Raw genomic sequence first — 27,289 nt, 5'->3', positions numbered from 1 at the left:
ATGTATGCCAGATGGGCTTCACCTCAAAAGAACTGGCACCAATGTCCTCCCAAGGCAGTTTGCTAGTGCCTGGAATGGTTTAAACTACTTTGGCACAGGATGAGAGCCAGGTTATTGCATTAGAAAGGAGAAACAAGATGCACATAGGATTGGAAGGGACAGATTGGACTAGAGTAAGACATAGTCAGGTACTAGGTGGGGTAATAAGGTCCAAATTATGTTTGAGCGTTTTCATATAGATGCTGTAATATGTGGTAACTAAGGTTGATGAGCTACAGGTGCAAATATCCAAATAGGAATATAATGTTATGGGGCTGAATCTTTGGTTCAGCGAGTGGGGGCTGGGCCCGCCAACTGAGGTGTAAAATGATGCCGGGTGACATCGGACATGCGTCCCGATGTCACCGAGTGTTATTTAGACTTTCCGTTCGGCAGGCGCACAGCCGACTCAGCTATGCACCCGCCAAACTTCAAAGGCCTATTAAGGCCATTTAACTAACAATCAAAATAATTAACAGAGCTGTCCGTCCAACATTAAGGTTGGCGGGCAGGTGAAGAGCCCAGACGTCCTTCGCATTTTTCATGGAACCCCATCCGTGGGCGGGATGAGTTTTCATGAATGATTTTAAATTTTCTCAAAAGTTTTTATTAAAATTAATGCACGTGTCCCAGCTCATGCGACAGTTTCACATGAGGGGACATGTCATAAAAAAAATTTTCAACACTCTATTGAACTATTAAAACTTAAACCTAATCCCCCTGAGGTACCTCTGTGCCTCAGGGAGATTTCTGGGCTCTCTCGCGTGCATGCGCGAAAGAGTGCACTCCCGATTCAGGGAATCACCCCTGCCCGGCAGGGAGCATAGTGCTTCCGGGTGCGTATCATGCTAAGGCCCGCTCACGTAAAATGGCAGCGTGGACCCAATCGGCACCAATCAGATCCGCGCCCGCCCCCAAACAACCCCCCCCCCCCCAATGGGGGGAGAATTCTACCCGTGATGATAATGAAGACATAGCTCAAAAAAAGGCAGGATTGGATACTAATTAATCCTGGATTCCTGGATACAAGATGTTGAGGAAAGATGGGGAAGGAAAGAAAAGCGGAAGGATGGCAGTGTTGGTTAAGGATAATATTACAGTGCTGGAGAGAGCTGACATCCTAGAGGGGTCCAGGATAGAATCTACCTGGGTAGAGTGAAGAAACAATAGGGGAAGAATTTTTAGGATGACGGGCGGGTATGCGCCCAACTTGATCAGACGCAAAATGATGTGGGGCGAGCGTCCGAATATCACTCTGCGCTGACATGATATTTCAGTCAGTGGGAATGTGCAAAAGTCAGAAGCGTGCCTGCTGACAATTAAGAGGCCATTTAAGGTAATTAAAGTTGCAATTCTCTTTAATTTTATGTTGCCCGTCCAACCTTATGGTTGGTGGACAGGTGAATTGGCCAAATGGCCTTTGCAATTTTCTTCAAACCTCTTCCACAGGTGGGATGAGGTTTCCGTGATGAAATAAAATATAAATAAATTTCTGTGCACAGCATTTTCAGTAACTAAATTTTTAGTTTCTGAAACCTTTATTTTTGATTTTTCAGGTCTTCAGCTCTCTGAGGTAGCTCTCTGCCTTCAGTGAACTTTCAGCACTTGCCCGTGCCCACGCTGACGTCAGCGCCTGCCCTCCTCCCGCCCCTACCCCGGCAGCACTGAGCATTTCAGCGTGTGTTTCATGCTGGCTGGCCATAAATTGGTCCGTTCCCTGGCTGATCCTGGACCTGCTGATCACGCCCGTCCACCGACCTAAAATTCCGCCCTAGATGTACCATTGCACTTCTGGCTACCATCTAGTAGGAAAGATATGGAAGAGCAGATTTGGAAGGAAATTACGGAGAGTACTGATAATGGGGGACTTTCCAGTATTGCTATCCCAGTTTATATTAGAATAAAGGGCAGGGATGGAGAAGAGCTTCTGAAGTGTGTCCACTTTTTTAGATCAGTATGCTTCTGCCCAATGAGGAAGGAGGTATTGCTAGATCTGATGCTGTGGAATGAGGCAGGTCAAGTGGTGGTAGGGGGGCATATTGGGGACAGTGATCAGAGTATTAGAACGTTTAGGATAGCCATGGAAAAAGGACAAGGAGCAATCTAGAGTAAAAATACTTAATTGGAGGAGGACCAATTTCTGTAGAGTGAGAATAGGTACGTCCTAGGTAAATTAGAATCAGAGATTGACAGGCAAAACTGTAATGCAACAACCGGCTGACTTTGAAGAGGTTTTGGTACATTCGAGATACATTCCCACAGGGCAAGATAAGGCAACCAAAGCCAGAGCACCCTGGATATCAAAAGAAATACTGAGTAAGATGAAGCAGAAAAAAGGGGTATATGACATATGTCAAGTTGATGATACAAATGAGAACCAAGCCAAATATAGAAAGTTTAGAGGGGAAATGAAAAGGGAATAAAAGGGGCAGAGAAAGTATGAGAAAAACATACGGCATATGAACAAGGAGCAGGAATAGACCATCCAGCCCCTTGAGCCTGCTCCACCATTTAATAAGATCACGGCTGATCTCAAAAGTAACTGAAATCTGCATCCCACCTACTGCCATTAACCAATCACTCCCTTGCTTACCAAGAATCTATCCATTTCTGCATTAAAAGTATTCAAAGACTCTTCTTCCACCATCTTTTCAGGAAGAGTTCCAAAGACTCATGACCCTCTGAGTGAAAAAATTTCACCTCATTTCTCTTTTAAATGGGTGAACCTATATTTTTAAACAGTGACCCCTAGTTCTAGATTCTCCACAAGAGGAGACATCCTCTCCACATCCACCCTGTCAAGACCTCTCAGGATTTTATATGTTTCAATCAAGTCGCCTCTTACTCTTCTAAACCCCAGCGGATACAAGCCTAGTCTGTCCAACCTTTCCTCATAAGACAACCCACCCATTCAAGGTATTAGTCTAGTAAACCTTCTCTGAACTGCTTCTAATGCATTTACATCCTTAATTGGAGGAGGACCAATTTCTGTGGAGTGAGAATAGGTCTGTCCCAGTTAAATTATAATCAGACTGGCACCTAACATAAAAGGGAACCTAAATGCCTTCCACAGACATATAATGAGTAAAAGGGAAGTAAGAGGATGGGTGGGGTTGATTAGGGATCAGAAAAGGGATTCACGTTTGGAGCAGAGTCTGAAGTACTAACTGAGTACTTGCATCTGTCTTTATCAGGAAAATAGACACTGGGAAAGACATGGGGCAGAATTTAATGCCCTTTCCTGTGGCATTTCTGGTAGTGGGGGTATTTAATCAGCCAGGAGAATGGTGGATGGAGAGCCTGCTGCCTTCCCATCCCACTGGCAATTGAGGCCATTAAAATAATTTCAAAATTTGCAGATGGCACAAAACTTGGAAATATTGTAGAGGAGGAGGATGGTGACAGACCTCAAGATGACAAGACAGGCTGGTGGAATGGGTGGAAAATGTGGCAGATGAAGTTTAATTCAGAGAAGTATGAAGTGATCATTTTGGCAAGAAGAGTGAGGAGAGGCAATATAAAGGATACAATTCTAAAAGGGGTGCAGGAACAGGAAGAGGTTGGTGGTATATGTGCACAAATCTTTGAAGGTGGCAGGGTAGGTTGGGAAAGAGGTTAAAAAGGCATTTGAGATCCTGGGCTTTTAAAATAGAACCATTAAATACAAAAGTGAAGTTAGGATGAACCTTATGAAATACTTCTTCAGCCTCAACTGGTATTGTGTCTAGTTCTGGGCTCTTTAGTAACAATGTGATGGCACTTGAGAGGATGCAGAAAAGATTTACCAGAATGGTTCCAAGGATTATGGGCTTCATTTATGTGGATAGATTGGAGAAGCTGGAGTTGTGCTCCTTTGAGAAGAGATAGGAGAGAATTTTCTCCCCGTCGGGGGTGGGGGTGGTAGCCAATCTTCACCTGCGATATGCTGCGCACCGCTATTTTACGTGGGCGGGCTAATTAAGGCCCGCCCAGCGTGATGCACACCTGGAAGCGCTTTGCGCTCCCTGTGCAAGCGGGGGGAGTAGGGAGAGCTGCCTCAGGGAGATGTTTTGGTTTGTTTTTTGAAAATTTTAATAAGGAAAAAAATTTAAGACATGTCTCTTCATGTGACAGTGTCACATGGGTCAGGATTTTCCCCGAGTTGGGGGCAAAGTTGAAGGGCGGGTGCGCACAGGCACGCTTCCGATGGGTGCGGCGCCATTTTACGTGGGCCAGCCAATTAAGGCCCGCCCAGCGTGACGTCTGCACGGAAGCACTATGCACTTACTGTGCGGGCAGGGGGGGAACCCAAAATCGAGAGTGCGCTCTTTCGTGCATGCGCACAAAAGAGTGCACTCATCTCCCTAAGGCTAAGTGCAGCCTCAGGGAGATTGGCTCCAAATGTGAAAAAGCTAAAAATAGAAAAATAAAATTTCCCTAACATGTCCCCTCATGTGACACAGTCACATCAGTTGGGACGTGTCCATAATTTTTACAAAACCTTTATTAAAATTTAAAAACCTACATGAAACCTCATCCCACCTGTGGATGAGGTTTCATGCTTTTTCTAATTTGCGCAGGGGCTCCTGGCCTACCGCCAACCTTAGGGTTAGACGGGCAGGTCCTTTACTTATTTAGTTGGCTCTGTCAATGGCCTCAATTGACCATTGACAGGTCGACGGGCGTGCAGCTGATTTTGCTGCGCCCCCACCTACCTGAAAATTTAAATCAGGCACGGTGATGTCAGGAGTTCCGCCCGACATCACAGCACATCATTTTATGCATCAGCAAGCGGGCCCCACCCCCACTCGCCGACACGTAAAATCCTGCCCATGAGCTGGGACATGTCAATGAATTTTATTTAAAAAATCTTATTAAACTCTAATAACTTTCATGAAACCTCATCCCGCCCGTGGATGAGGTTTCATTATAAATGTGAAGGCCGCCTGGGATCTTCGCCTGCCCGCCAACCTTAAGGTTGGACGGGCAGCTAGGATTATTAGTTTAATTGATATTTAAATGACTTTAATAGCCCTTTGACAGTTTGGCGGCGGTGCGTGCCCGCAGAACTGAAGGGGCTGAATTTTCCCCCAGTCAGGGGGTTGTTGATGGGCGAGTGCGTATGGGCGTGCTTCTGATCAGCGCCCCCAATTGGGGGCGTGCTGCCATTTTACGTGGGCGAGCCAATTAAGGCTCGCCCAGCGTGACGTCCGCACGGAAGCACTATGCACTTCCTGTGCGCGTGGGGGGAATCCCAAAATAGAGAGTGCGCTCTTTCGCGCATACACACGAAAGAGCGCACTCATCTCCCTGAGGCTAAGTGCAGCCTCAGGGAGATCATCTGTAAAGGTAAAAAAGACAAAAATAGAAAAGTAAAATTTCCCTTACATGTCCCCTCATGACAATGTCACATCAGTTGGGACACGTCCATAATTTTTACAAAACCTTTATTAAAAATTTTTAAAGCCTACATGAAACCACATCCCGCCCATGGATGAGATTTCATGTTTTTTCTAGTTCCTGCTGGGGTTCCTGGCCTGCCCGCCAACCTTACTTTAATTACTTATTTGACCCTGTCAATGGCCTCAGTTGGCCATTGAAAGGTCGATGGGCGTGCAGCTGATTTTGCTTTGCTCCTGCCTTCCTGAAAATTTAATTCGGGCGCGGTGATGTCGGGACGCACGCCCAACGTCACCACACGTCATTTTATGCGTCGGCGAGCAGGCCCCACCCCTGCTTGCCAGTCCGAAGATTCCGCCCATGGTTTAGAAGAGATTTGATAGAGGTGCAAAGTAATAATAGGGGGTCTTGACTGAGTAGGTAGGGAGATACTGTTCCCATTGGCAGAAATTTCGAGAACCAGAGGACATGGATTTAAAATAACTGGCTGAAGAACCAATGGCAGTATGAGGAAATACATTTTCATGCAATGAGTGGTTAGGATCTGAAATGCACTCCCTGAGAGTGTGGTGGAGACAAATTCAATTGTGGTTTTCAAAGGGAATTCGTTAAGGACCTGAAGAGAAAACGTGCAGGGTTACAGGAAAAAGATGGTGGAATGGGACTAGTTGAGTTGCTTTTGCAAAGAGCCAGCATGGACATGACGAACCATGTCCTCCTCTTATGGTTCCTCTGTTCTATCATTATTCTATGATTCTTCTAAGACCTAATGTTTGACCAGACAGCTCATGCTATGTAAGGTTACTAGAACAGTGTGACCACATTTTGTTTATGCAGTCTGCCAGCTCTGTTCCATAGCAGAAACCAAGGAATAGGCCCTGGATTTCTGTGCAAAGTGACCTAATCTCCTGTTAATTTTATCGTAGAAAATGGGGAGAATTCTCACAATCAGTTAATTTGAATTCGTTCTCTTGTAATGTCAATGTGAACATCTATTATCCTGGATCCAAAGAAAAAATCAATTTTGGCTAATTCCACACCCCAACAATGGTGTGTGTCAGAATCGCACAGTTATCATTGCTGCTTTTGGAGATGAGCTACGCATTTGCAGTATTTTGATGAGTCTTGTCAGTTTTGAATTCTTGACATGTCTTCGAAAATTGGCAATGTCCTTTTTTTTTAAAAAATCATTTGCGTTGAAAGTTTATCCTTTTGTATTTTCATTTTTGTTTTTACATTTAAGATTCAGCAATCTGATAACAAGTGAATAGAAAGTTCTATGGTGCAACTGCCTAGACAGAAAACTTACTTTTTTAGTTTCAGCAAGTTTATCAGAAGAGTTTCTTGATCTCTAAAGTGGAGTTGAGGATATCAGATTAGCCATGATCTCATTGAATGGCGGAGCACTCGATGGACTGAATGGCCCACTTCTGCTCCTACGGTCTTAATGGTCTGAAGCTGATCAGTAAACTACTGAAATATAGGAGAAAACGTGAATGAATACTGAACAACTTTCCTGGGCTGTACTGAGTAGGATAATGGGCTTGCTCCTTGTCTGTTCCCCAGTACAGTGCCAGACTCTGTCCACCATTACTCACAAATCAAATAATGGTTGTTTTTGATTTTGTTTTTATTTTTCATGTTTACAGGTTGTACACATCTCCAAGTTGATGAAGGATGATTTCAGTACTGGATGAAAATATTATGAATCTGTATTTTCTCTAATTCTTCTTTGCAATTAGTGTTAGAAATATACAAATATCAGTGCCCTGTGGCAGAAAGTACACAATGTGGAAGTTGTGAATTATAGCCAGTACTTCACTGGTTAACAATAAGTAGGGGTGGGGGACAGAACATGTGTGTTCTTTGTACAGCTGCAGGAATGTTCCTTTGAAAATCTTGAGTCATAATTGGGCAGTTGTTGCTGGACCCACCGATGTTATATGCAGAACACTATTGTCTGCTGATGTCAGTGGTCTGTCCTGCTTTCAAGATATAAGCTGATTTTTTAAAAAAGTTTTATTGACCCAAAGAAATAGTCAAAAGTTCCTTGAAGGAAATAGTTATCCTCTTGGTATCAGCATTACTGTTAACTGCAGTTGAAGCAAATATATTTCTGTTGCATGCAGTATTCCAAACAATGGTTTTGTTTTTACGGTGGTTTGTCCCATTAGGTATTTCAGAACCAGTTTATCGATTTTAAATCTGTATTCCCATTTTCATCATTAGCATCTTAATTTGTTCATTCACTTACTGATCTGTCAATAAACTATAATTCCTTGAAATGATGCTATTGAAAGCTCCAAATGATTTTCTTTGGCTTTGCCTATGGGTAGTCTGCGGTTTGTTGTTAGCTGCTAAGATGCTTAACATGGCCAGAAACAGTAGCAGGAGATGACTGTGTTATGATCCCCATAGGGGAACTGTAAACCAAAATAAGTAAATTTACTGAATGAGCCCTAAGTGAAGAAATTACCAACCAGGTTTCTCTTTTTGTAGCTTTTACTTTGATATGTATCAGAACCAATGCAAGTTAAACATTTAATAACAGCCAAATGACACTTTAAATAAAATGGTAAATTTCACTTTAAGTAGTTGATGCAACAAATATATGTCTTATGGGAGAATTACCCTTCAGCATGTATGATATCTGCACAATATGCTGTTCTTTATTCAAGCAGGGTAGGTCAGGAGTCCCATTCAACAACAGCTTTCACCCCTGAGTTGCATGGATATAATTATCATCAAGGCACGCTTCTCTCCCTTGGGTCATGACAGTCTTGATGGTGTGGCTTTCCAGAGCTCATTTTCAATTGACCAACCAATAACACCCTGGTTCATGGTTTGGTCACTTCTGGGAAAACACCTAGATCTTTAGTCTCTCCAAGATATTCACAGATTTCCAGGTTTTAGACCTTTTTAGTCAGCTCACACAGTACCTCCAAGAGCTCCTGTCCCCTCTTCTGCTAATCACAAAAACTGATTTCTTCCTGAGTTATTTGCTGCTTCTCCTCACGGAAGTGTTCCCTGTTCTTCTGTCTCTGTCTGTTTTCTCATTGTGTCTGCACGTTTGCGCTGATCGCCTTCACTCTCCAGCTCCTCTGCTTTTAGCTTGCCTTTGTGTCTGCCACACTCCACATGGCTTCTTTCATAACTTCCTGTTGGTTCTGTTTTCAGGTCAAGGGTCACCAGGTCACATGGATTTCTTATTATCCAAGAAAATTACATTTGACCTCTTTACAACTAATGCAATCTCTTAAAAGCCCTTTTCAAACATTCTTAAAAATAATTACAGATTCCACAGAGCCCTTTGAAAGAAATTACAAATTTTCCTTCCTGCACATCTTCCAGTTCAAAGGTCTTCCTAACTGGCATTCTTCCCTTTTACCATAATATTAATAGTTTGAAGTGTGGTAGACATGTGTAAACATAAGACAAATGGCTTCTATTTTGTAAGGAGATGGGAGGGGCATTGACAGTGAACTGTCAGCATTCACTGTCATTATCCCCTCTGAAACTGGCAATAACTTCAGGATGTGAGGCATGCGCATAATAATACAGAAACATCCCCAGAGTCAGCAGTCATTCAAATCAACAAAAACTGCAACTTTGACATTCCTATATCACTGTTAGAATGGCCACAAAAAGTTGTACCATATTCAATTAGATGTAACTGGGTTTTTAAAGATGATGTGATTAATTAAATTTGATGAGCAACATAACCGGCTCTGAGAAAATTATTTTAGAATTGTGGAGTTCTGATAAATGATTAATTAGCAGAGCTTTAAACTAAATGTTTTAATTAGTTTTTAAAATGTTTTTTAAGAATAATTTAACTTCTATCTTCATCCCATCTATATGATCCAATCTTTAATTTATTCTATGTAAAAAAACATTATTTTGAAAGTGATATTGTTGTGCTTTTAGTTTCCTGGATGGGTATCAATGATAATCCTTTAAGGTGATTGGTTGCTTGGACAGCCTGATAATATCACTCCAGCTCCACACTGGGAACATCCAGTAAAGAACGCTGCAATCAGTTGGAGTATCACTGCACAGTGATAGAGATTAAATTTTTGCCAGAGAGCTCACTAGATTTTTCAACGAGGCTTACTTCAATGTCAGTGGCGAGTGCCTTTGCTTTACGGCTGACTGCAAACTCTGGGCCAATATTTTAAAAGTTTTGCTTACAATATATTAACCTTATTTCCAGTGTCAGAATTTTTTCAATTATGCACAGTATTTCCAAGACAACTATATATGTCAGCAGCAACCTTTTCAAAGTATAAGAATCATCAATTTTCATTGTACTTTGCAACCTAATTAAAATCTCAAATTCTCACTCATTGACTATGCATAGTACCAACTCATTCCTCTATCTTCCTATCAGCATCAAGTCTAATGACCTACCCAACTCACTTCATTGTATATAATGATGTATAGTATTATCTAAAATAATAGATACTGTGCTGCATTCCCAGTTCTGTCCCATTGGAATCCATGGATCAAAATTCCCTCAGATCTACGCTGCCCCACTCCTATTTGAATTTAATTTTTGTTCCACTCTTACTGTGCTTGCTGGCTGTATTTATGGGAGTTCAGTGGCTAGGCTGGTTTGCAGTACACATTATTTTTCTGTCTAAAGTTACCTGAGAAAAGGCTTTGGTGCTTCAAATAAAAACAGATTCTGATTATTTTCATTGCACCTAAAAATTCAGGTTTGTGTTTCCAATAATTTTCCTTCAACGCACATCAAAAAGCGAACATTCAGCAACAGTTAACAATGAAAAAAAGTGACCAATCAAATCACTAATAATTTTTAGAAAACACTTTTGACCAACATTTTGGTTCTTCACCCATAATGAAGGCATATAATACATTTGAAGAAAATTATGATACAACTTATAAATAGTTATTTCCTGTGGTTAGCATGTTTTGCTTTGGAGGCATATACCTGTAAGAGGAGTCTCAGTCTTGAGTTCTGAGAGCTCTTGCTATCAATAAGGTAAAGCTCATTAGCTTTGCCAGCTCAAATTTCCACTTGCACTTCTCCCTACAAGCTGCAGTTTTTTTTAATGATTGGCAGCAAGAGTGGCCATCTGTAAAGTGTCAGGACTTGCTCTTTGGAAGCAAAAGTGCAAGACTTCAAAATTACTGACACCAAAAGCATTACATTTAAAACATTTCTCTCAAAGGGTCCTGCTCAATTATACTAAGTATTGTTGCAGTCGTAATTGTGAAAGGAGAGGCTCTTGTATATAAAACCATATCATAATAAGGTTGGCAATAAAGATTAAAAAGCTGTTCTCCCAAATTATTTAGAAGATTCATTTATTGCAGCTTGGCATGTCAATGGACCAAATTTATAGTGAAAACTTAATATTTCATCCCTGAATAGAAGACTCTTGGGGATAGATTTTCCACTAGCTATATGGATGTTGCGAGTTTGCTGTCCATTACAGAAATCACTCATTTTCTGACAATTGATTTCAATGAAATCCAAGGGCTCTCTAGATTAGACAATGTGCCGCAATGTGGCAGAAAACTGAAAATTTACTACCTCAAAGCTCTGGTACAGATTCATTCAAAATAGTCATGGCATGAAGATGCATTATTGTTATTCCATGTTGAAGAATTTTTTTAAATATAATTTTTTCTTGTAGTTTTAACAGAAGTGGCCCAATCTGGAGTATGGTTGCAGAAGTATTAGTAGTTTTCTAATAGCTTGTCCAGTGATTGTTGTTCTTGTGTGAGCTGAGGCATGGTGCCAAAAGGATATTAGATCATGGTGGCAATCACAACTGAGTCAAATTCCAGCTTCAAAACATAGCAATTAGAAATGGAAACCACGGTGCTTTTTTTTCCCGTAAGTTTGATACTACCGAGTGGCTTGGTGGGCCATTTCAGAGGGCAGTCAACCACGTTTTGGTGGGTCTGGAATCATGTGTAGGTCAGGATGGCAGATTTCCTCCCCTGAAGGACAGTCCAATAGTTGCAAGATCGCTGTTACTGAGACTTTCTTTTTTTCATTCCAGATTTACTAATTAATTAAATTTCAATTCTCCTAGCTGCCGTGGTGGGATTTGAACTCGTGTTTCTGGATTGCTAGTCCAGTAATGTTACTGCTACACTTGGCCACGGCACATATAGGAAAATATAGAGGATGGAATTGCGCAAACATTAAGGAGCCCAACTGATTTTCCATTCATTAATTCAAATGGACAGTATGTCACAAGGGCTCTTTATGGGTGCAGTTGTCTTCTCCTGAGTTTCCTCTGAGTTATGTCTGACCCAAGTGCATCAAGCGGAAAACCTGCCCATCAACTGTACAAGAAATGTAGGTGATGAAATTGCTCTCGAGCAGTAGCAGCAGCCCATTTTATGGTCCGCCCTTATTTTTTCCATTAATTTCACTGTGTGGTAAACCGGTTGCTGCCAAGTTGCTATGGCCTATTGTATGCCAATTCCAAAGATCAATTTCACATCTTACATTTTACATTTACAACTGATGGGCTCAGTTTTCCTCTTGTTTCAATTTCAAAATAATTCTTGGTAAATTATCTGAGTGTTTTAAACAATAATCTTGAATTATTGTAAATTGTAGCCAGTACATCTGTGACAAATGTACAGTAAGTCTCCATTTAACGTTGTCCCATTTAACATTGTTTCGCTTTAGCATCAGTAAGTTAATGGGCCTGTAAACTCACTGAGCATTGCAAGATTCGTTTTAATATTGTTTCTTGTGTGAGCCGATTGGTGCCATTTTAGAGTGGTCCCTCCTGCTCTCTAACTCTCTGTCTTGCAGCCTTTCCCCATGCCCAACCCTCTGACCTCTCCCCATGCCTGCCCGACCTGCGATCTCTCCTCATGCCCAACCTCCGACATCTCCCCGTGCCCAGCCTCCGACATCTCCCCGTGCCCAGCCTCCGACATCTCCCCGTGCCCAGCCTCCGACATCTCCCCGTGCCCAGCCTCCGACATCTCCCTGTGCCCAGCCTCCGACATCTCCCTGTGCCCAGCCGCCGACATCTCCCTGTGCCCAGCCGCCGACATCTCCCTGTGCCCAGCCTCCATTCTCACCCGGTACCTGACCTCCCACTTGGGGCCTCTTCCCCTCCCCAACCTTTCAACTTGCAGCCTCTCCCCGTGCACCACCCTCCGACTTGCGGTCTCTACCCCTCCTGAACCCTCCGACTTGCGGCCTCTCCCAGTGCACGACTCTCCGACTTGCAGTCTCTATCCCTCCTGAACCCTTCGACTTGTGGCCTCTCCCTGTGCGTGACTCTCCAACTTGCGGTCTCTACCCCTCCTGAACCCTTCGACTTGCCGCATCTCCCCATGCACAACCATCCGACTTGCACCCTCTCCCCATGCACAACCCTCCGACATGTGGCCTCTCCCCATGCACAACTTTCCGACATGTGACCTATCCCTGCGCACGATCAGCACTTTCACCAAACCCCTTACTCACCCTCTCACTGCTCACTTTCCTGAGCCTGCATTCTTGAAGAGGGACTTCAAGACCCATATCTAATCCGGTGCCCAAGCTCCAGGGTTGTGAAATTGCAAGTCCTGCTGGTGCAGAAATTCTGAGCTGGGGCTGTTATAATTCAAGTTTTTTTTTAAATGACTGGAAGCTGTTCCTCCTGCCTTGCTGCTCATCTCCAAATGATTCAGGAGAGGGAAGCAGCGAGCAGAAGCATTTAAAAAAAAATGGGTATAACAGAAGCAAAATACTGCGGATGCTGGAAATCTGAAATAAAAATAGAAATTGCTGGAAAAACTCAGGTCTGTAAGCCTCTGTGGAGAGCAAAACAGAGTTAACATTTTGAGTCCATATGACTTCTTCAGAGCTGAAGAAAAGTACTCAGCTCTGAAGAAGTCATATGGACTCAAAACGTTAACTCTGTTTCTCTCTCCACAGATGCTGCTAGACTTGCTGAGATTTTCCAACATTTTCTGTTACTATTATTATGGACTATAATAGCCCCAGCTCAGTGCTTCTGCACCATCAGGACTCTAACTTTCACAACGCCAGAGCTCCGGATTGGATCGGATCTGGATCTAAAATAGGAATGTGGGTTCGGAAGAGGAGAACAGTGAGAGGGTGAGTCAGGAAGCAGGAGGTTTAGCGAGAGGGTGGGTCGGGCATGGGGAGAGAACGCAAGAGTACATGTCCTCTGGTCCCTTAAGGTAGCAAGACAAGTAGATAGGGTGGTTAAGAAGGCATATGAGATACTTGCCTTTATTAGCCGAGGCATAGAACATAAGAGCAGGGAGATTATGCTGGAACTGTATGAAACACTGCTTAGGCCACAGCTAGAGTATTGCGTGCGGTCCTGGATTCCGCATTGTAGGAAGGATGTGATTGCACTAGAGAGAGTGCAGAGGAGATTTACCAGGATGTTGCCTGGGCTGGAGAGTTTTAGTTATGAGGAGAGATTGGATAGACTGGGGTTATTTTCCCTGGAGCAGAGGAGATTGAGGGGGGACATGCTTAAGGTGTATAAAATTATGAGGGACATAGATAGGGTAGACAGGAAGGAACTTTTTCCCTTGGTGGAGGGATCAATAACTAGGGGGCATAGATTTAAGGTAAGGGGCAGGAGGTTTAGAGGGGATGTGAGGAAGAATTTTTTCACCCAGAGGGTGGAGGCAATCTGGAGCTCACTGCCTGAAAGGGTGGTAGAGGCAGAAACCCTCATAACATTTAAGAAGTATTTGGATGTGCACTTGTGATGTCATGGCATACAAGGCTATGGGCTTAGTGCTGGAAAATGGGGTTAGAATAGTTAGGTACTTGTTTGACCAGCGCAGACTCGATGGGCCGAAGGGCCTTTCTCTGTGCTGTAGACCTCTGACTCTATGACTCTATCGCAAGTCAGATGGTCGGGGAGGGGAAGGATCTGCAGAAACCAGGAGGATCTGGGAGCGGGAGGCTCGGGAAGCCAGATTGGTGGCGAGCAGGAAGTACAATAAGTAGAAAGTTATACTTTTCTTTTGTATTTTTGAAATAATTTTATTTTAAAAGTTATTTCATTTACCAATGTAGGAATTTAGCAATGTAAAGTATTTCAATTTAAAAGGTATAATGTTTTATGTTTTCTGATAAGGAAGGTCCTACAGAACCTACCTCCAGGTTTAACTATGGGAACCAATGTCCTGCTTAAAGTTGTTTCACTTAACGTCACGATTTTCAGGAATGCAACCACAAATTTAAGTGAGAACTTACTATACATGATTTCTACTTGTGCAATTGATAAATATTTTAAGTTTCCTTTCTCATTGCTGAAAAAGCTCTCGAAGAATTCTCTTAAAACACATTAAGTGCCAATATTACTCTGAGCACTAAACATAATTTTATTATATGATAAACATGGCTATAGAAAGGCTTTTCTCCATGAGAATACTGTCCCCAGATTTAATGATCTTTAAACGTCTCTTCACTCTATATAGATACCAATTAAGATGTGATGGTTCCACCTTGAGAATGTATGTAACTATTACTATCCTAACTATTACTCCTAACTATTACTATCATGCTACTTAGTAAAATTGATGTTGTTTGGTACCTTGCCAAGACTATTTAAGAAATTTTCCCTCTTGCACAGTCATAGTTTCACAGTATTATTGTGCCTAAAGACAACATGTCTATGAATAGATTAAGAATAAAGTTATGAATTTTAATAAAAGAAATTTTGTCCAAGTCGATAATGAAGAACAGCTGGAGAGTTGCATTTTCACTCCTCTCAGTTTCTGTGGTTTCTGTGTTTCAACCTTGAGCTGCCTATACTTTAAATTAAAATTTGGTATTTTAGTGAATTTAGTTGCAGACTTTCTTCGAAAAAATGACTTAAAAGAACAACAACTTTAAAATGTGGAGGAACCAATTAATCCTTTTTCTTTCCTGGCCCCATTTATTTGATATTAGGAAAGTAAAGACTTGGTATAAAAACAGAAAGTGCTAGAAAAACTCAGCAGGTATGGCAGCATCTGTGGAGAGAGAAACAGAGGGTGAAATTGTTCCAAAATTGCACTAAGTGCACAATGGCAGGTTTTCATGCCATATTGTCTGCTTCCCATCTCATTAATTATGCAGCCACAGGAAACCCAACGTCTTGCTGGCGGGCGGCCTCTGAATCACCCACTACATCGTTGCCTCACTCTGGGTGCCATATCTAAACTGCAGCCGTGCACACAGTTCTTAATAATTGCAGCCCGGGACTACTCCAGTGAAGACATGGCCCTGAAAGCCAAGAAGAATTCAGTGACCTGTCACTGGAATGCCTTTTGGAGACCCGCCATAATGTCCACCACCCCTGCTCTGGCTGCAAGAGGTCCAGCAATCAACAGTCTGGCTTGGGAGATGGTGGCAGTGATGGTCAGTGCCAACGCTGCAAGAGGTTGGCTATCCAGTGTCGAAAGAGGATGAATGATCTCTTCCATGCCGCCAGGGTAAGGCAACCATCTCATCACTCTAAACTCACACACTCACAAGTCCATCACACACTCACTGGCATCTCTCTCACTGCCAAATCAAGGGACATCACCACTCACTCTCTCTCACACACCCTCACATCTCCATCTGGCTTCATCTCCTCTGGAGACTCCCTCCTCAGCCCTCACCATCTTGAGGCCACCTGCACAGATCAACATGTGTACCCCCACACACCCTGGGATACCCTCCTTCCCCAGTACAGCCCTCGTCCTTCAGCCCCTTCCCTTGCCTGAGGCCACTTCTCCCCCTTCCCCAAGCAAGCCCTAGCCCTGCCTTATCACCGGATTGGTAGGTAGAGACCTGCCCATGACTCCCCCTTAAAAGTGATGTGGTGCTGCCTGTGAAGCCTGGTGCTGATGACCGTGAGTGCTGCCCGAAGCAAAGTAGACAAATGAACCTCAAAGCCCTGAGCAAAGTGCAGCTCATCAGATGCAGGCTGATTATGTACAGTTGTGAAACACATCAACGTTCAGTCATGCAGACATGCCTGGATGATCCTGTGTGGGGGGGATGATTCCGGTGAGCAGGGCTTATAATGAAATGGTAAAGTATTGAAATTAGGTTCCCAACGTGTGTGCCGTTGATTGATGGAGCGGACAATCGCAAACTGGTTTTACAACAATGTGAAACCAATTTTCGCGATCTCCCAAAATTTTCTGTCCCCACCCACTATGACACCCACTGCAAACAGGATGGAGCAGATGATTCCACCCTGACTTAATGTTTTGAATCCAAAATGACATTTTTCCTGAACTGAAGAAAGGTAGATATGCAAAGTAGGGATACTGTTGTAAAAGCGGGGCGGATCAGTGAAGCAAAAGGAAGGTCAGAGATAGGTTAGAGGGTGGGAGAGACTAAAATACAAAGATATCATGGAACAAAAGGTAGTGAGAGTGGTAATGGTAACGGAACAAAACATTGGTCCAACATAGGTGTTAATTGCAGAATAAAGAACTTTGCTGCCTGAAAGGAGAACATGAGAACAAGATACAGATGAGCGTGGGGGAGAAAGAAACAAAATAGAGATCAGAATTCATGGTCTGAAGTTGTTAAACTCCATGTGGAGTCCAGAAGGTTGTAAAGTGGCAAATCGGAAGATGAGGTGCTGTTCTGCAAGCTTGCGTTGGGTTTCACTAGAACATTGTAGTAGACAGAGGACAGAAATGTGAGCATGGGAGCAAGATGGTGAATTGAAATGGCAGGCAGCTGGAAGGTCGCGATCATGCTTGCACACTGAACAGAGGTATTCTGCAAAGCAGTCACCCAGTCCGCATTTGCTCTCCCCAATGTAGAGGAGACCGCTTTGTAAGAAGCAACTACAGTAGACTAAGTTGAAAGAAGTACCAGTAAATCAGTGTTTCACCTGGAAGAAGTGTTTGGGGCTTTGGACAGTGAGCAGTGTGGAGGTAAAAGGGCAGGCTTTACACCTCTTGTGATTGCATGGGAAGGTGCTGTGGAAGGCGATGAGGTGTTGGGACTGATAGAGCAATGGACTAAGGTATCGTGGAGGGAATTAGCGAAATGGTGGAGGATAATCCTTTGAATGCAGAGGCTGGTGGGGTGGAAAGTAAGGAAAAGGGGAACCCTATCAAAGTTCTGTGAGGGGTGGGAAAGGGGTGGCAGAAGTACAGGAAATGGGTGGGACATGTTGAGGGCCCTGTTGATCACAGTGAGGGGCAGGGAATCATTGACTGAGAAAAAAGTAAGAAATTGAAAATGCCGTTTTGGAAGGTAGCACATCAGAACAGATGCAATGGAGACAGTGAAACTGGGACAACGGAATGACGTCTTTACAGGGTGTGAGAAGGTGTAATCGAGGTAGCTATGGAATGTGGCAGGCTTATAATGAATATTGGTAGGCAGTTACTTTTTTCTCAGTCGATGATTCCCTGCCCCCCACTGTGATCAACAGGGCCCTCAACATGTCCCACCCATTTCCTGTACTTCTGCCACCCCTTTCCCACCCCTCACAGAACTTTGATAGGGTTCCCCTTTACCTTACTTTCTACCCCATCAGCCTCTGCATTCAAAGGATTATCCTCCACCATTTCACCAATTCCCTCCACGATACCTTAGTCCATTGCTCTATCAGTCCCAACATTTCATCCCCTTCCATGATGCCACCACCAAACACATCTTTCCCCCTGCTCCTGTGTCAGCATTCTGAAGGGACATTCCTTCTGCAACACCCTCATCCATTGCTTTATCACCCCCAACACCTCATCCTCTTCCTACGACACCTTCCCATGGTGTAACACCTGCCCCTTTACCTCCTCCCTCCTCACTGTCCAAGACCACAAACACACATTCCAGGTGAAGCAGCAATTTACTTGTACTACTTTCGATTTTAGTATACTGTAGTTGCTGCTCACAGTGCGGTCTCCTCTACACTGGGGAGACCAAACACAGACTGGGGACTGCTTTGCAGAACGCCTCTGTTCAGTCTGCAAGCACGATCCGACCTTCCAGTCGCTTGCCATCTCAATTCACCACCTGGCTCCCATGCTCACACTTCTATCCTTAGCCTGCTGCAATGTTCCAGTGAAGCCCAACGCAAACTTGAGGAACAGCACCTCATCTCCCGATTTAGGCACTTTACAGCCTTCTGAACTCAACATTGAATTCACAACTTCAGACTGTGAGCTCCCATTTTGTATTTTTTCCACAGTGCCAGTCTGTATCTTGTTCACGTGTTTTGCTTTCAGACAACGCTGACCTTTATTCTGTTATAATATCTACTCTGGATCAATGCTTTGTTTCTTTGCTACTACCATTACCATTCTCTTTGCCTTTTGTTCCAGGATATCATTGGTATTTTAATCTCCCCCGCCCTCTAACCTACCCCTGATCCTTTCTTTTGCCCCACTTGACCCCACTTTTTCAATGGCATAAAACTCTTCACATCTTGACTTCACTTAGAGCAGAGAAGGCTGAGGGAGGACCTGATAGAGGTATACAAAAAATAGATAGGATAAAACTTTTCCCCTTAGCAGAGGTGTCAATAACCAGGAGGCATAGATTTAAGGTAAGGGGCAGGAGATTTGGAGAGGATGTGAGAAAAAAAATTTTCACCCAGAGGATGGTTGGAATCTGGAACACACTGCCAGAGGGGGTTGGAGAGGCAGGAGCCCTCACAACATTTAAGTATTTAGATGAGCAGTTGAAATGCTATAGCATAGAGGGCTACGGGCCAAGTGCTGGAAAATGGGATGAGAATAGAGCTTGATGGCTGGCACGGACACGATGGGCCAAAGGGCCTGTTTCTGTATGTATAACTCTATGACTGTATGACTAATATTGGACTCAATTTTAATTCTGTTTCTCTCTCCACAGATGCTGCCAGACATGCTGAGTTTTTCCAGCACTTTCTCTTATTTCAAATCTCCAGCATCCGCAGTATTTTGCTTTTATTTTAGAAACTTTGCTATAAATTTTATGTAGTTTCTCCTGTTATCTGATAAGCAGGACATCCTATATGTCAGTTTCCTCTTTGTTCATTTATATCATTTTTAAAAAAATTTTTATGGAGTGGCCCGAGTACCAGGCTTCTATACCAGTCACTTAGATCCTCAACAGTAATGCAGTTGTGCAAGTTCAAATTCTTGCATATACTGCTTTAAGTATATTCAGTGAAGCTATTTGATTTAACCCATATATTTGCTCTGGTATTTCTTTAGTTTGCGGTAGGTTTTTTCTAACATATCTAAGAATGAGCAATAAGGAACAACTTGGTTATTCACGAGGCTGTTGAGTAAACAGTTGCATCATGGCTATTTTGTGTCCAAATAAATGTTAAAGATAGCAATATTTTTAAAAGAAGAGGTAGAAATATATTGTAAATGTCTATTATTACTTCAATTGTATGCTTCTGTACCAAGAGAAGACATAAGTGCTTTTTTAATGTACACAATTAACATGGTAAATGCAGAAATCTGGAGGTTTGAAATTTAATATGAAACATGATAAAATTATACAGAAATGGTTTTAAAATGTTAATGAGTTAAAATGCATGGTCACTAGAGAGTGAAAATTAAATTTCAATTCCATCCTCAAGCTTCAAGGAGTAATGAATCTGGAAAGGTTACGGACAAAGTGGGAAACCATTTGTGGTTGGACAATTCACACCACCTCAGTTTCATATTCAACTTTTTCGTGCTGCTTTTTTCATCAATCTTAGGGCTCCATTCGATGGCACTGAAATCTGACTCCCACTTTACGCATATATCTAAGTAGGACTTGCACCTGTGCCCATGTAGTGAACGGGTCAAAGTTCAGGACTTCAGCAACAAGGAATCCACTTGTGTTCTGTGCAGCCAATCTGAAACCATATTCTTTTACAATTTTTCACAGCAATTAACAATGGATAAAAGATATCAAAGGTGAATTATCCAAAGAGAATGTTGCATCCCTGATTCTAATTTTCTCTGAGGCAGGGTCCAATACCTCATGTAAAAAAAAATTGCTCTGTTTTTCATGAGAAAGATGCAGTTCTACAGATTGTGTCCTAAGAATCTAACAAGTTAATGGGAATCTGGTTTCATTTGATTACATTGAAAATCTGAGAAGTTGTAGACTTTAATGTGGACTTGTGCTGAATTTTGAACTACTGTACTTGCCTAATGAAATATTAAAAAGCACTTAGTGCTGTCAAGTAATATCTTTGGCTGTTCCCTGGAGAGACTTCTGAAACTCAGGGTGGGATGCTTGCTTGTGTTTTTTTTTTTGCATCTCTCCCGCGAAGCTCTGGGTGACTTGACAGGAGCCTTGTTTTTCAAACCTCTACGTTTTCACTAATGGCAGATAATCACTTTAGGTCCTTTTGAAGAAGTGTTTTAGCACTTTACTGGAGGAACCAATTAGAATGTCTCTGAGTCATTACATGCTCCTGAATTACCTCGGTGCCTTGGAGACGCATAAAAGAAAATTGAGTTTTGTCAGTACAGGATAGTGGGAGCTAAAATTTGAAGCTGTAGTCTTTGTTGTGAATATCCTTGACATTAGTGCCAAGATTGTGTTTGGAGATGTATAGTTGTACAGAGCATCACCCTGTCTTATAATAGGCTGAGAAAATCAGATGTCATTTAAACAAAATTACATGTGAATATCTGTGGCTGTACAGAAGTCTGAATGGAACCAGAAAGAAATCTGCCTTTGCCCTAATTTTATTCTTTGACTAAATTATGGAAAACTAAGGAATTTCTAAACAGCTTACTGTGTGATAATTATATTTTTATATAACATAAGAGGCTGCTGGTTTTGTCCCAGTCGGAAAGTAAGAAGCAGTTAATGATCTCTGACCTTCATTCTGAATTATTGAACCTCCAATCAAAAAGCTTGAGGGCTTTTAATCTTCCTGTCAAATTCTTCTGCCTGTCCTCTAGTCTCTCTGCGATGTACTCTTCTTGTGGCTAACCATGAAGGCAGCTTACTTTCAGGTTTTCCCCAATGCTAATGTGTTTTGGTGTGCAAAGCGATGACTCCTGTTTTTTTCTTTCTTGCTTTTAATGAATCACCTCATATCTGTTTAACACCTTCACCACCATGACTGCCATCCTCCCCACTCCACCTCACCCCATCCCCAGCAACATGACTGGGATTGACAGTTCCTTATCCCACCACTTTGAGTTGCAGTATGGTTCACTCAACTGCAGCAACACAGTATCATATGCGTTTATGTTATAGATCCACTTCAAGCTGAAGTAGTTATGTAATGTCTTTGTCTCCTGATGCTGTAGAATCCCACCCATTTATTTTTGGGACAGTTCCTGCTGCTGCAAGCATCTGTGAAAATCCACACGGCTAGACTGCACAGCTCCTCGGGTGGTTCCCATCACCTCCAGAGATGGCTGATGGCTGCAGCACTATCTTATTTACCTGTGCTTCTACAGCAGAGGATCTCATACCACTTAGACTAACTTTCAAACTAAATGCTGCCACGTTTACAGAGTTTTAATTTTCTGTTACTCCACGGTCTTTTTAAATAGCCTGGTAGCTGAATGTATCTTCTCTCAAAAAAAAACAATAAATGTTGCCAAACAGGATTTATTTTACTTTTTTACTTAAAAGTCATTCTACCATGGCAGCAATAATGACCCACAACCCATAATTTCTTCAGTCATAGTTTGTAAATTCCCATTTTGTCAGGCATAAGCCTCAAAGTTTCCAGCTAACCTTCAGCAGATTGTTCCTTGATAAACTTGCAGCAGTGCCATTCCATTCATCTTTACTGCTGACAGAAAAATAATGCTAATGAAATCAATGGATGGAAAGTTGCATGGACTGGGCACATCATTTTCCAATATGTGCTGGTACCAGGCAAGATTCCTCACCACCTCCACATGCTCAGAAAATACAGACTTTCATCACTTCACTATCCTACCTTACATGTATTCTCATGTAAATGTTTTTTTCTTTGGTTGTGTAGAGTTTTTGTAGCATCACTGTTGAAATCAGTTTTACAGCTGAAATCCTGGCCAGAATATTACATCCCGCGGGTGGGCATGCGGCCGACCCGAATGAGCGTGAAATTGCGCGAGATGATGTCGGGCTAGTAACTTGATGTCATCACACACTTGAGAAATTTCACTTGGCAGGCGCGCATAAATGCTGGAACAGCGCCGGCCGACAGTTAAGTGGGCAATTAAGCCCATTAACGTCACAATTGTCAGCGATTTTTCATGGCCAGTCCAACTGTATGGTTAGTGGATGGGCCAATTGGCCAGGCGAGCTTTAAATTTTTGATGAAACCTCATCCAAGGGTGGGATGAAACCTCCGTTAGCATATTAAAATAAAAAGAAACACCTGGACACTGTTGTTTTTATGACGCCTGCTTTTAGGTGCTTGATTGTGCTGCATGGACATTTTTTGCATTTTGGGCTTTATTTTCTTCTTTGCAGGCCTGCAGCTCCCTGAGGCAGCTGCCTGCATTCAGGGAGCTCTCTTGAAGCGCTCACCTGCGCCCACGGTGATGTTGGCGCCTGCCTTCTCCCCACCCCCAGCACTGAGCCTTTCTCTGGGTGCATTCGACGCTGGCTGGCCCTTAACTGGCCAACCAGCGTAAGATCGCGGTCAGAGGTTGATCGCAGGTAGAAGCACGTTTTGCGCCTGCTCCTGAGCCCGTCAATTGCGGGCGCCCGACCAGCACATAATTCAGGCCCCTGTTCCACTGTAAATTATTTATCTCTTGAATCATTTTGAAATAATGTATGTGAACATTGCACTTTTTAAAAAATGAATTGAATCATGCACTAACTATGCTCATTTCCCAATACACTTGACAAATAATCCTATCATGTGCATGGCATGTGTATGACAGGGTAAAAGGAGTTTTATTTCCCAATTCTAATAGAGACGCTGTGACCAAGGCTCAGGTTTCTGCTTTTAAAAAAATTGATGGTCTCCATTTCGATCATTGTATACTGTGCTATTTTCTATGTGGCTTTAATTTTCTGATCATTTTGGGGTAGTGCATGATCAGAAGCATTGGTTTCAATTTCCTATTGACTAAATTGTTCCACATTTTTTTTTTGTGTTAAAGGATCTTTTGTCTAACATGGAAACCAGAGCAGTCTAGGTTATTTGTTTGACTTTGCATCATTATAGAAACAGATTCAATATCTTGAAATATAAAACGTCCAAGTAAGTCTCATAAAATATTTGGCGTGACAAATAAATAAATACAAGTGAAGCATAAACCATTTGACCCTCTGGAACAACACACTGAAGCCCCAATTCCTCATACATTAAATATCGCCTACAGAAGAATAAGAGGTTAATTGAGAATATTTCAGCAGTCCTTCAAAATCCTGGCTGGATTTTCATTCCAGAGTCCCAACCCCAAAGTGAGCCTGAATTCCAGGTCAGAAACCTGGAACTGCCAATGATGGAACCTTGGAAGCAGTTTTTGAGATGCAGCCAGTTAATTGGCTGCCTGGGAGAGACCTGTCCAATTAAGGATGGTGGGGCAGGCTCCTAAGACTGGAGAGCCAATAGGAGGCCCTCCAGCACTGAGATCTACAGTCCCCACCGTCAAAGAGTTGGAAGCTCCTGATGTGGGTAGGTGAAAGAGTGGGTGAGCTCTGAAGACATTTTAAAAACTTAAAATTACAAAGAGGCCACAGCTGCCAGGTTGTAATCGTGGAGGGGGAATTCCTCCACTTGACAGCCAGTGGCCACAGCTGTAACCTTCTGCAGGGAAGATGGTGCCGTGGTGGTACTGTAACTGGACCAGTATTCGAAAGGCCCATGCTGATGCTTTGAGGACATTGGTTCAAATCGCACCATGGGAGCTGGTGGAATTTAAATTCAATTGATAAATGTGGAATATAAAGCTAGTCTCGATAATAGTGACCATGACTACTATTGTCAATTGTTTAAAAACCCATCTGGTTCACTAATGTCCTTTAAGGAGGAAATCTGTCGTCATTACCTGGTCTGGCCTATATGTGACTCCACATCCACAGCAATATGGTTGACTCTTAACTGCCTTCTGAAATGGCTTAGTAAACCAGTCAGTTCAAGGGCAATTAGGGATTTGCAACAAATGCTGGCTTTGCCAGTGACACCCACATCCCATGCAAGAATAAAGAAGAAAATTGCAGCTGCCAGGGCTGGTGTTAAATTGTAGGATGGAGCACAGGGCCCCCAGTATGCTGCCAGGAGACCACCTCCTCTCTCGGCTCAGTTTCAGCCTCAGCCGGGGACCACATGCAAGCAGTAGATAGCCATCACCATACCCCCAACCAGTCCAGCCAGTTCAAAATGCCGGGAAATCAGCATGCTGGCCGGCAGTGGGAAATTACAGACATTTCCACTCCCGTGCACTCCTCCACAGTCCTTCAAAAATCCAGCCCAGTATCTTTGGCATTTTTGTATGTATGTTATGTGTGTGTTTGTGTGTCTGTGTTGATATCAGGGTCTGTGTTGTTTGGAAAAGATTGGCTGGATGTTAGTCTGATACTTTGTCTTCAGCAAAGTGTTATGCATTTTAATATTAAAATAAATCAACTGCATATATCTAAATCCTGCAAGTGTGACACGGCATGGATTTCTGTCTAACTTTATTGAACTTCTATTTTAAACATTTTTTTTTACCTATAGTCCTACTACTCAAGTCCTTGATGAGGATGAGCCACGCTGCCTTGAAGAGATTGATTACAGTGCTGAGAGCAGTGATGAGCAAGACATCGATCTAAATGAAACAACTGACCTTGACACCCAATACTTTGACCCAAGTACACAGGAGGAGCAACTCTCTGATTCTGACATCCCAAAGAGAGACTTCTTTCTTTAAGTTATAAATCACCAAAGAGGCTGGAGGAAAAAAAATAGCCCGAGATCCTATAACCAATAAAAGAAAACAAATCAGGGTTAAAATAGTCTGCTCTGAGTAAGAGCTAGCTCACTCAGGCATATTGGCTAAATTAATAATAAATATACTGCTGGTAACACTGGAAAATTCAAATGTGTGTTATTTAATATTGACTTCAAATGCATTTGTACAAGTTAGGAGATAATCCTCTGCTGTTTTTATTTCCTCTGGATGCAGTTGCATGGCTAAAGATTTGTTCCCACTTATTTTGTATGCCATTTTATTTTTCACTACTTTCCTTGACAGTGTTTCTCTGTATGCACAGGCTGTTCTAAAGGTATGTACCAGTGATAATTTGAGGGCTCTTAATATATTGTGGAGAAGTTGGTAATGGTTTGTCTGTTGAAACTCAAATGATGTATGTATTTATTTCTCTAAATGATTTTTTTAGTTGTGTCAGACATTGTTCCAGGATTGCTTGACAGGAAATATGCTGCTTCAGCTACAATGTTCCAATATTGAGAATGATATTGCTACTGTTCCATAGAATAGGTCAGTTTGAACTGTATCCATCCTGCTGCTGAAAGAATATAAGTTGCACCTTGCTGTGGATTATATAAAAGGTAAAAGCTAGCTGTTACTGTATTTAAATATATAGTCAACATTATTATACAATGTTGACATATACAGTGGATTGTTAGCTTCTCATGAATAATGAAATGATGTAATTTTGATTTTCCGACTATGAATTAAAGAATTTGTATTGTGGTAGTGAATTTGCATACGCCTGTCAGTATTATTTCTGTTTTTGTGCACAAATGCCAATAACAAATTAAAAACTCTGAAGTTCTACTATACAACATGATGTTTGCCCAGTAGTGAGTCCAGTACATGCTGTTGTGGGATTTACAGATTTTAGGGTCAAGCTATCCTTCTGGCCTTGAGCCTCAGCCTGTACTATCTCTCAAAATTCTACTCATAAAACAATGCTCCCCAAACTATTTTCCCAATTTAACCTGATTTAACACTTAAAAAATGTGACCCCAGATGCCAACAAAAACAATATAACAATAAAGCATTCAGTAAAGCATAGTAACATTCAGTATATAATTATTAAACTTTGCTTATTATAGATGAACATTTTCATTTTTATATGATGTAATTAACACGTTTTTAAAGTACTTGATAAAAATGTTATTGTTGTATGTACTCATCAGTCCATTACTTTGTCTGAGCCCCTCCAGCTCATGGACCTTGGCCAGGAAGCAGCAGATACCGTTGATGTCTGCATTTGAATTTAGCATTACTGATCTATAGCAACATCACATCAAAGTTCCCCAAGGGCCAACTTGACATAATTGATTTTAAGGTGAGACAAGTCGAATAAACTTTTAATTTTCTACTAAGGATTTCAGTTCCTTTTCCCCATCTCCCCAATGCACGCTGTAATCAACTCCCCTTCCCCATACGCTGTAATCAGCCCCTCTTTCCTTCCACAGACACACATGTACACACTGTAATCAGCTCCTCTCCCCACACACATACAGGTCAGCAAACCAGTGACAGGCAGTGGGAAATTGAGACAGCTTTGGGTCCATGTGTGGCTACAGCACTGCAGGCAACAGTTTTCAGTGGCTGTCCCCCAAGCTGCCTGTTTTGAATTTAAACAAAAACTAGGCAGTTAACCTTCCATGGCACAGTCTCCATGGCAACACCTCTACCAATCAGAGTCCACTTGCCAACCAATCAGCATTCCTTTCTCATGCAGTATAAATTTTTGTTCCCTTTACAATCGGTGTTATTGTGAATATGTCCTGGTGAATACAAGATGAAAAGTTTTGACAGCATGTCTCTTTTTCAGCAATACTCATGTTCTGTACTACCAAATGACTATTTGAATGTACAGGACTTTCTGTGGCAAGTTTAATTTAGACATATTGCGCAAGTACACCAACTTCACACCTTTCAATGGTGAACCAGACAGAGAGATGCTGTTTCTGTGAAGCTAATGGCAGAGTGGTGCAACTTGGACAGCAGCATTTGTGTAATTGAGGTTAATTCC

General features: G+C 42.3%; 1 protein-coding gene across 8 annotated transcripts in view; it reads left to right on the top strand.

The window, feature by feature from the left end:
* Nucleotides 1–26,003, top strand: part of agtpbp1 (ATP/GTP binding carboxypeptidase 1) — a 330,484-nt gene extending 304,481 nt beyond the window's left edge. For 6 of the 8 annotated variants that reach the window (XM_041185725.1, XM_041185724.1, XM_041185721.1 and 3 more), the window contains 2 exons: nt 14,875–14,910; nt 25,017–26,003. In XM_041185725.1, the coding sequence (XP_041041659.1) occupies nt 14,875–14,910; nt 25,017–25,209 (229 nt within the window). In that variant the 3' untranslated portion in view covers nt 25,210–26,003. The remainder of the gene's footprint in view (nt 1–14,874; nt 14,911–25,016) is intronic. The other 2 variants (XM_041185729.1, XM_041185728.1) reach the window with 1 other exon arrangement.
* The last annotated feature ends 1,286 nt before the right edge of the window (nt 26,004–27,289 follow it).

The sequence above is a fragment of the Carcharodon carcharias genome, chromosome 4 (genome assembly GCF_017639515.1).
Source record: "Carcharodon carcharias isolate sCarCar2 chromosome 4, sCarCar2.pri, whole genome shotgun sequence".
Lineage (NCBI taxonomy): Eukaryota > Metazoa > Chordata > Chondrichthyes > Lamniformes > Lamnidae > Carcharodon > Carcharodon carcharias.
This window is presented reverse-complemented; position numbering and strand designations above follow the sequence as displayed.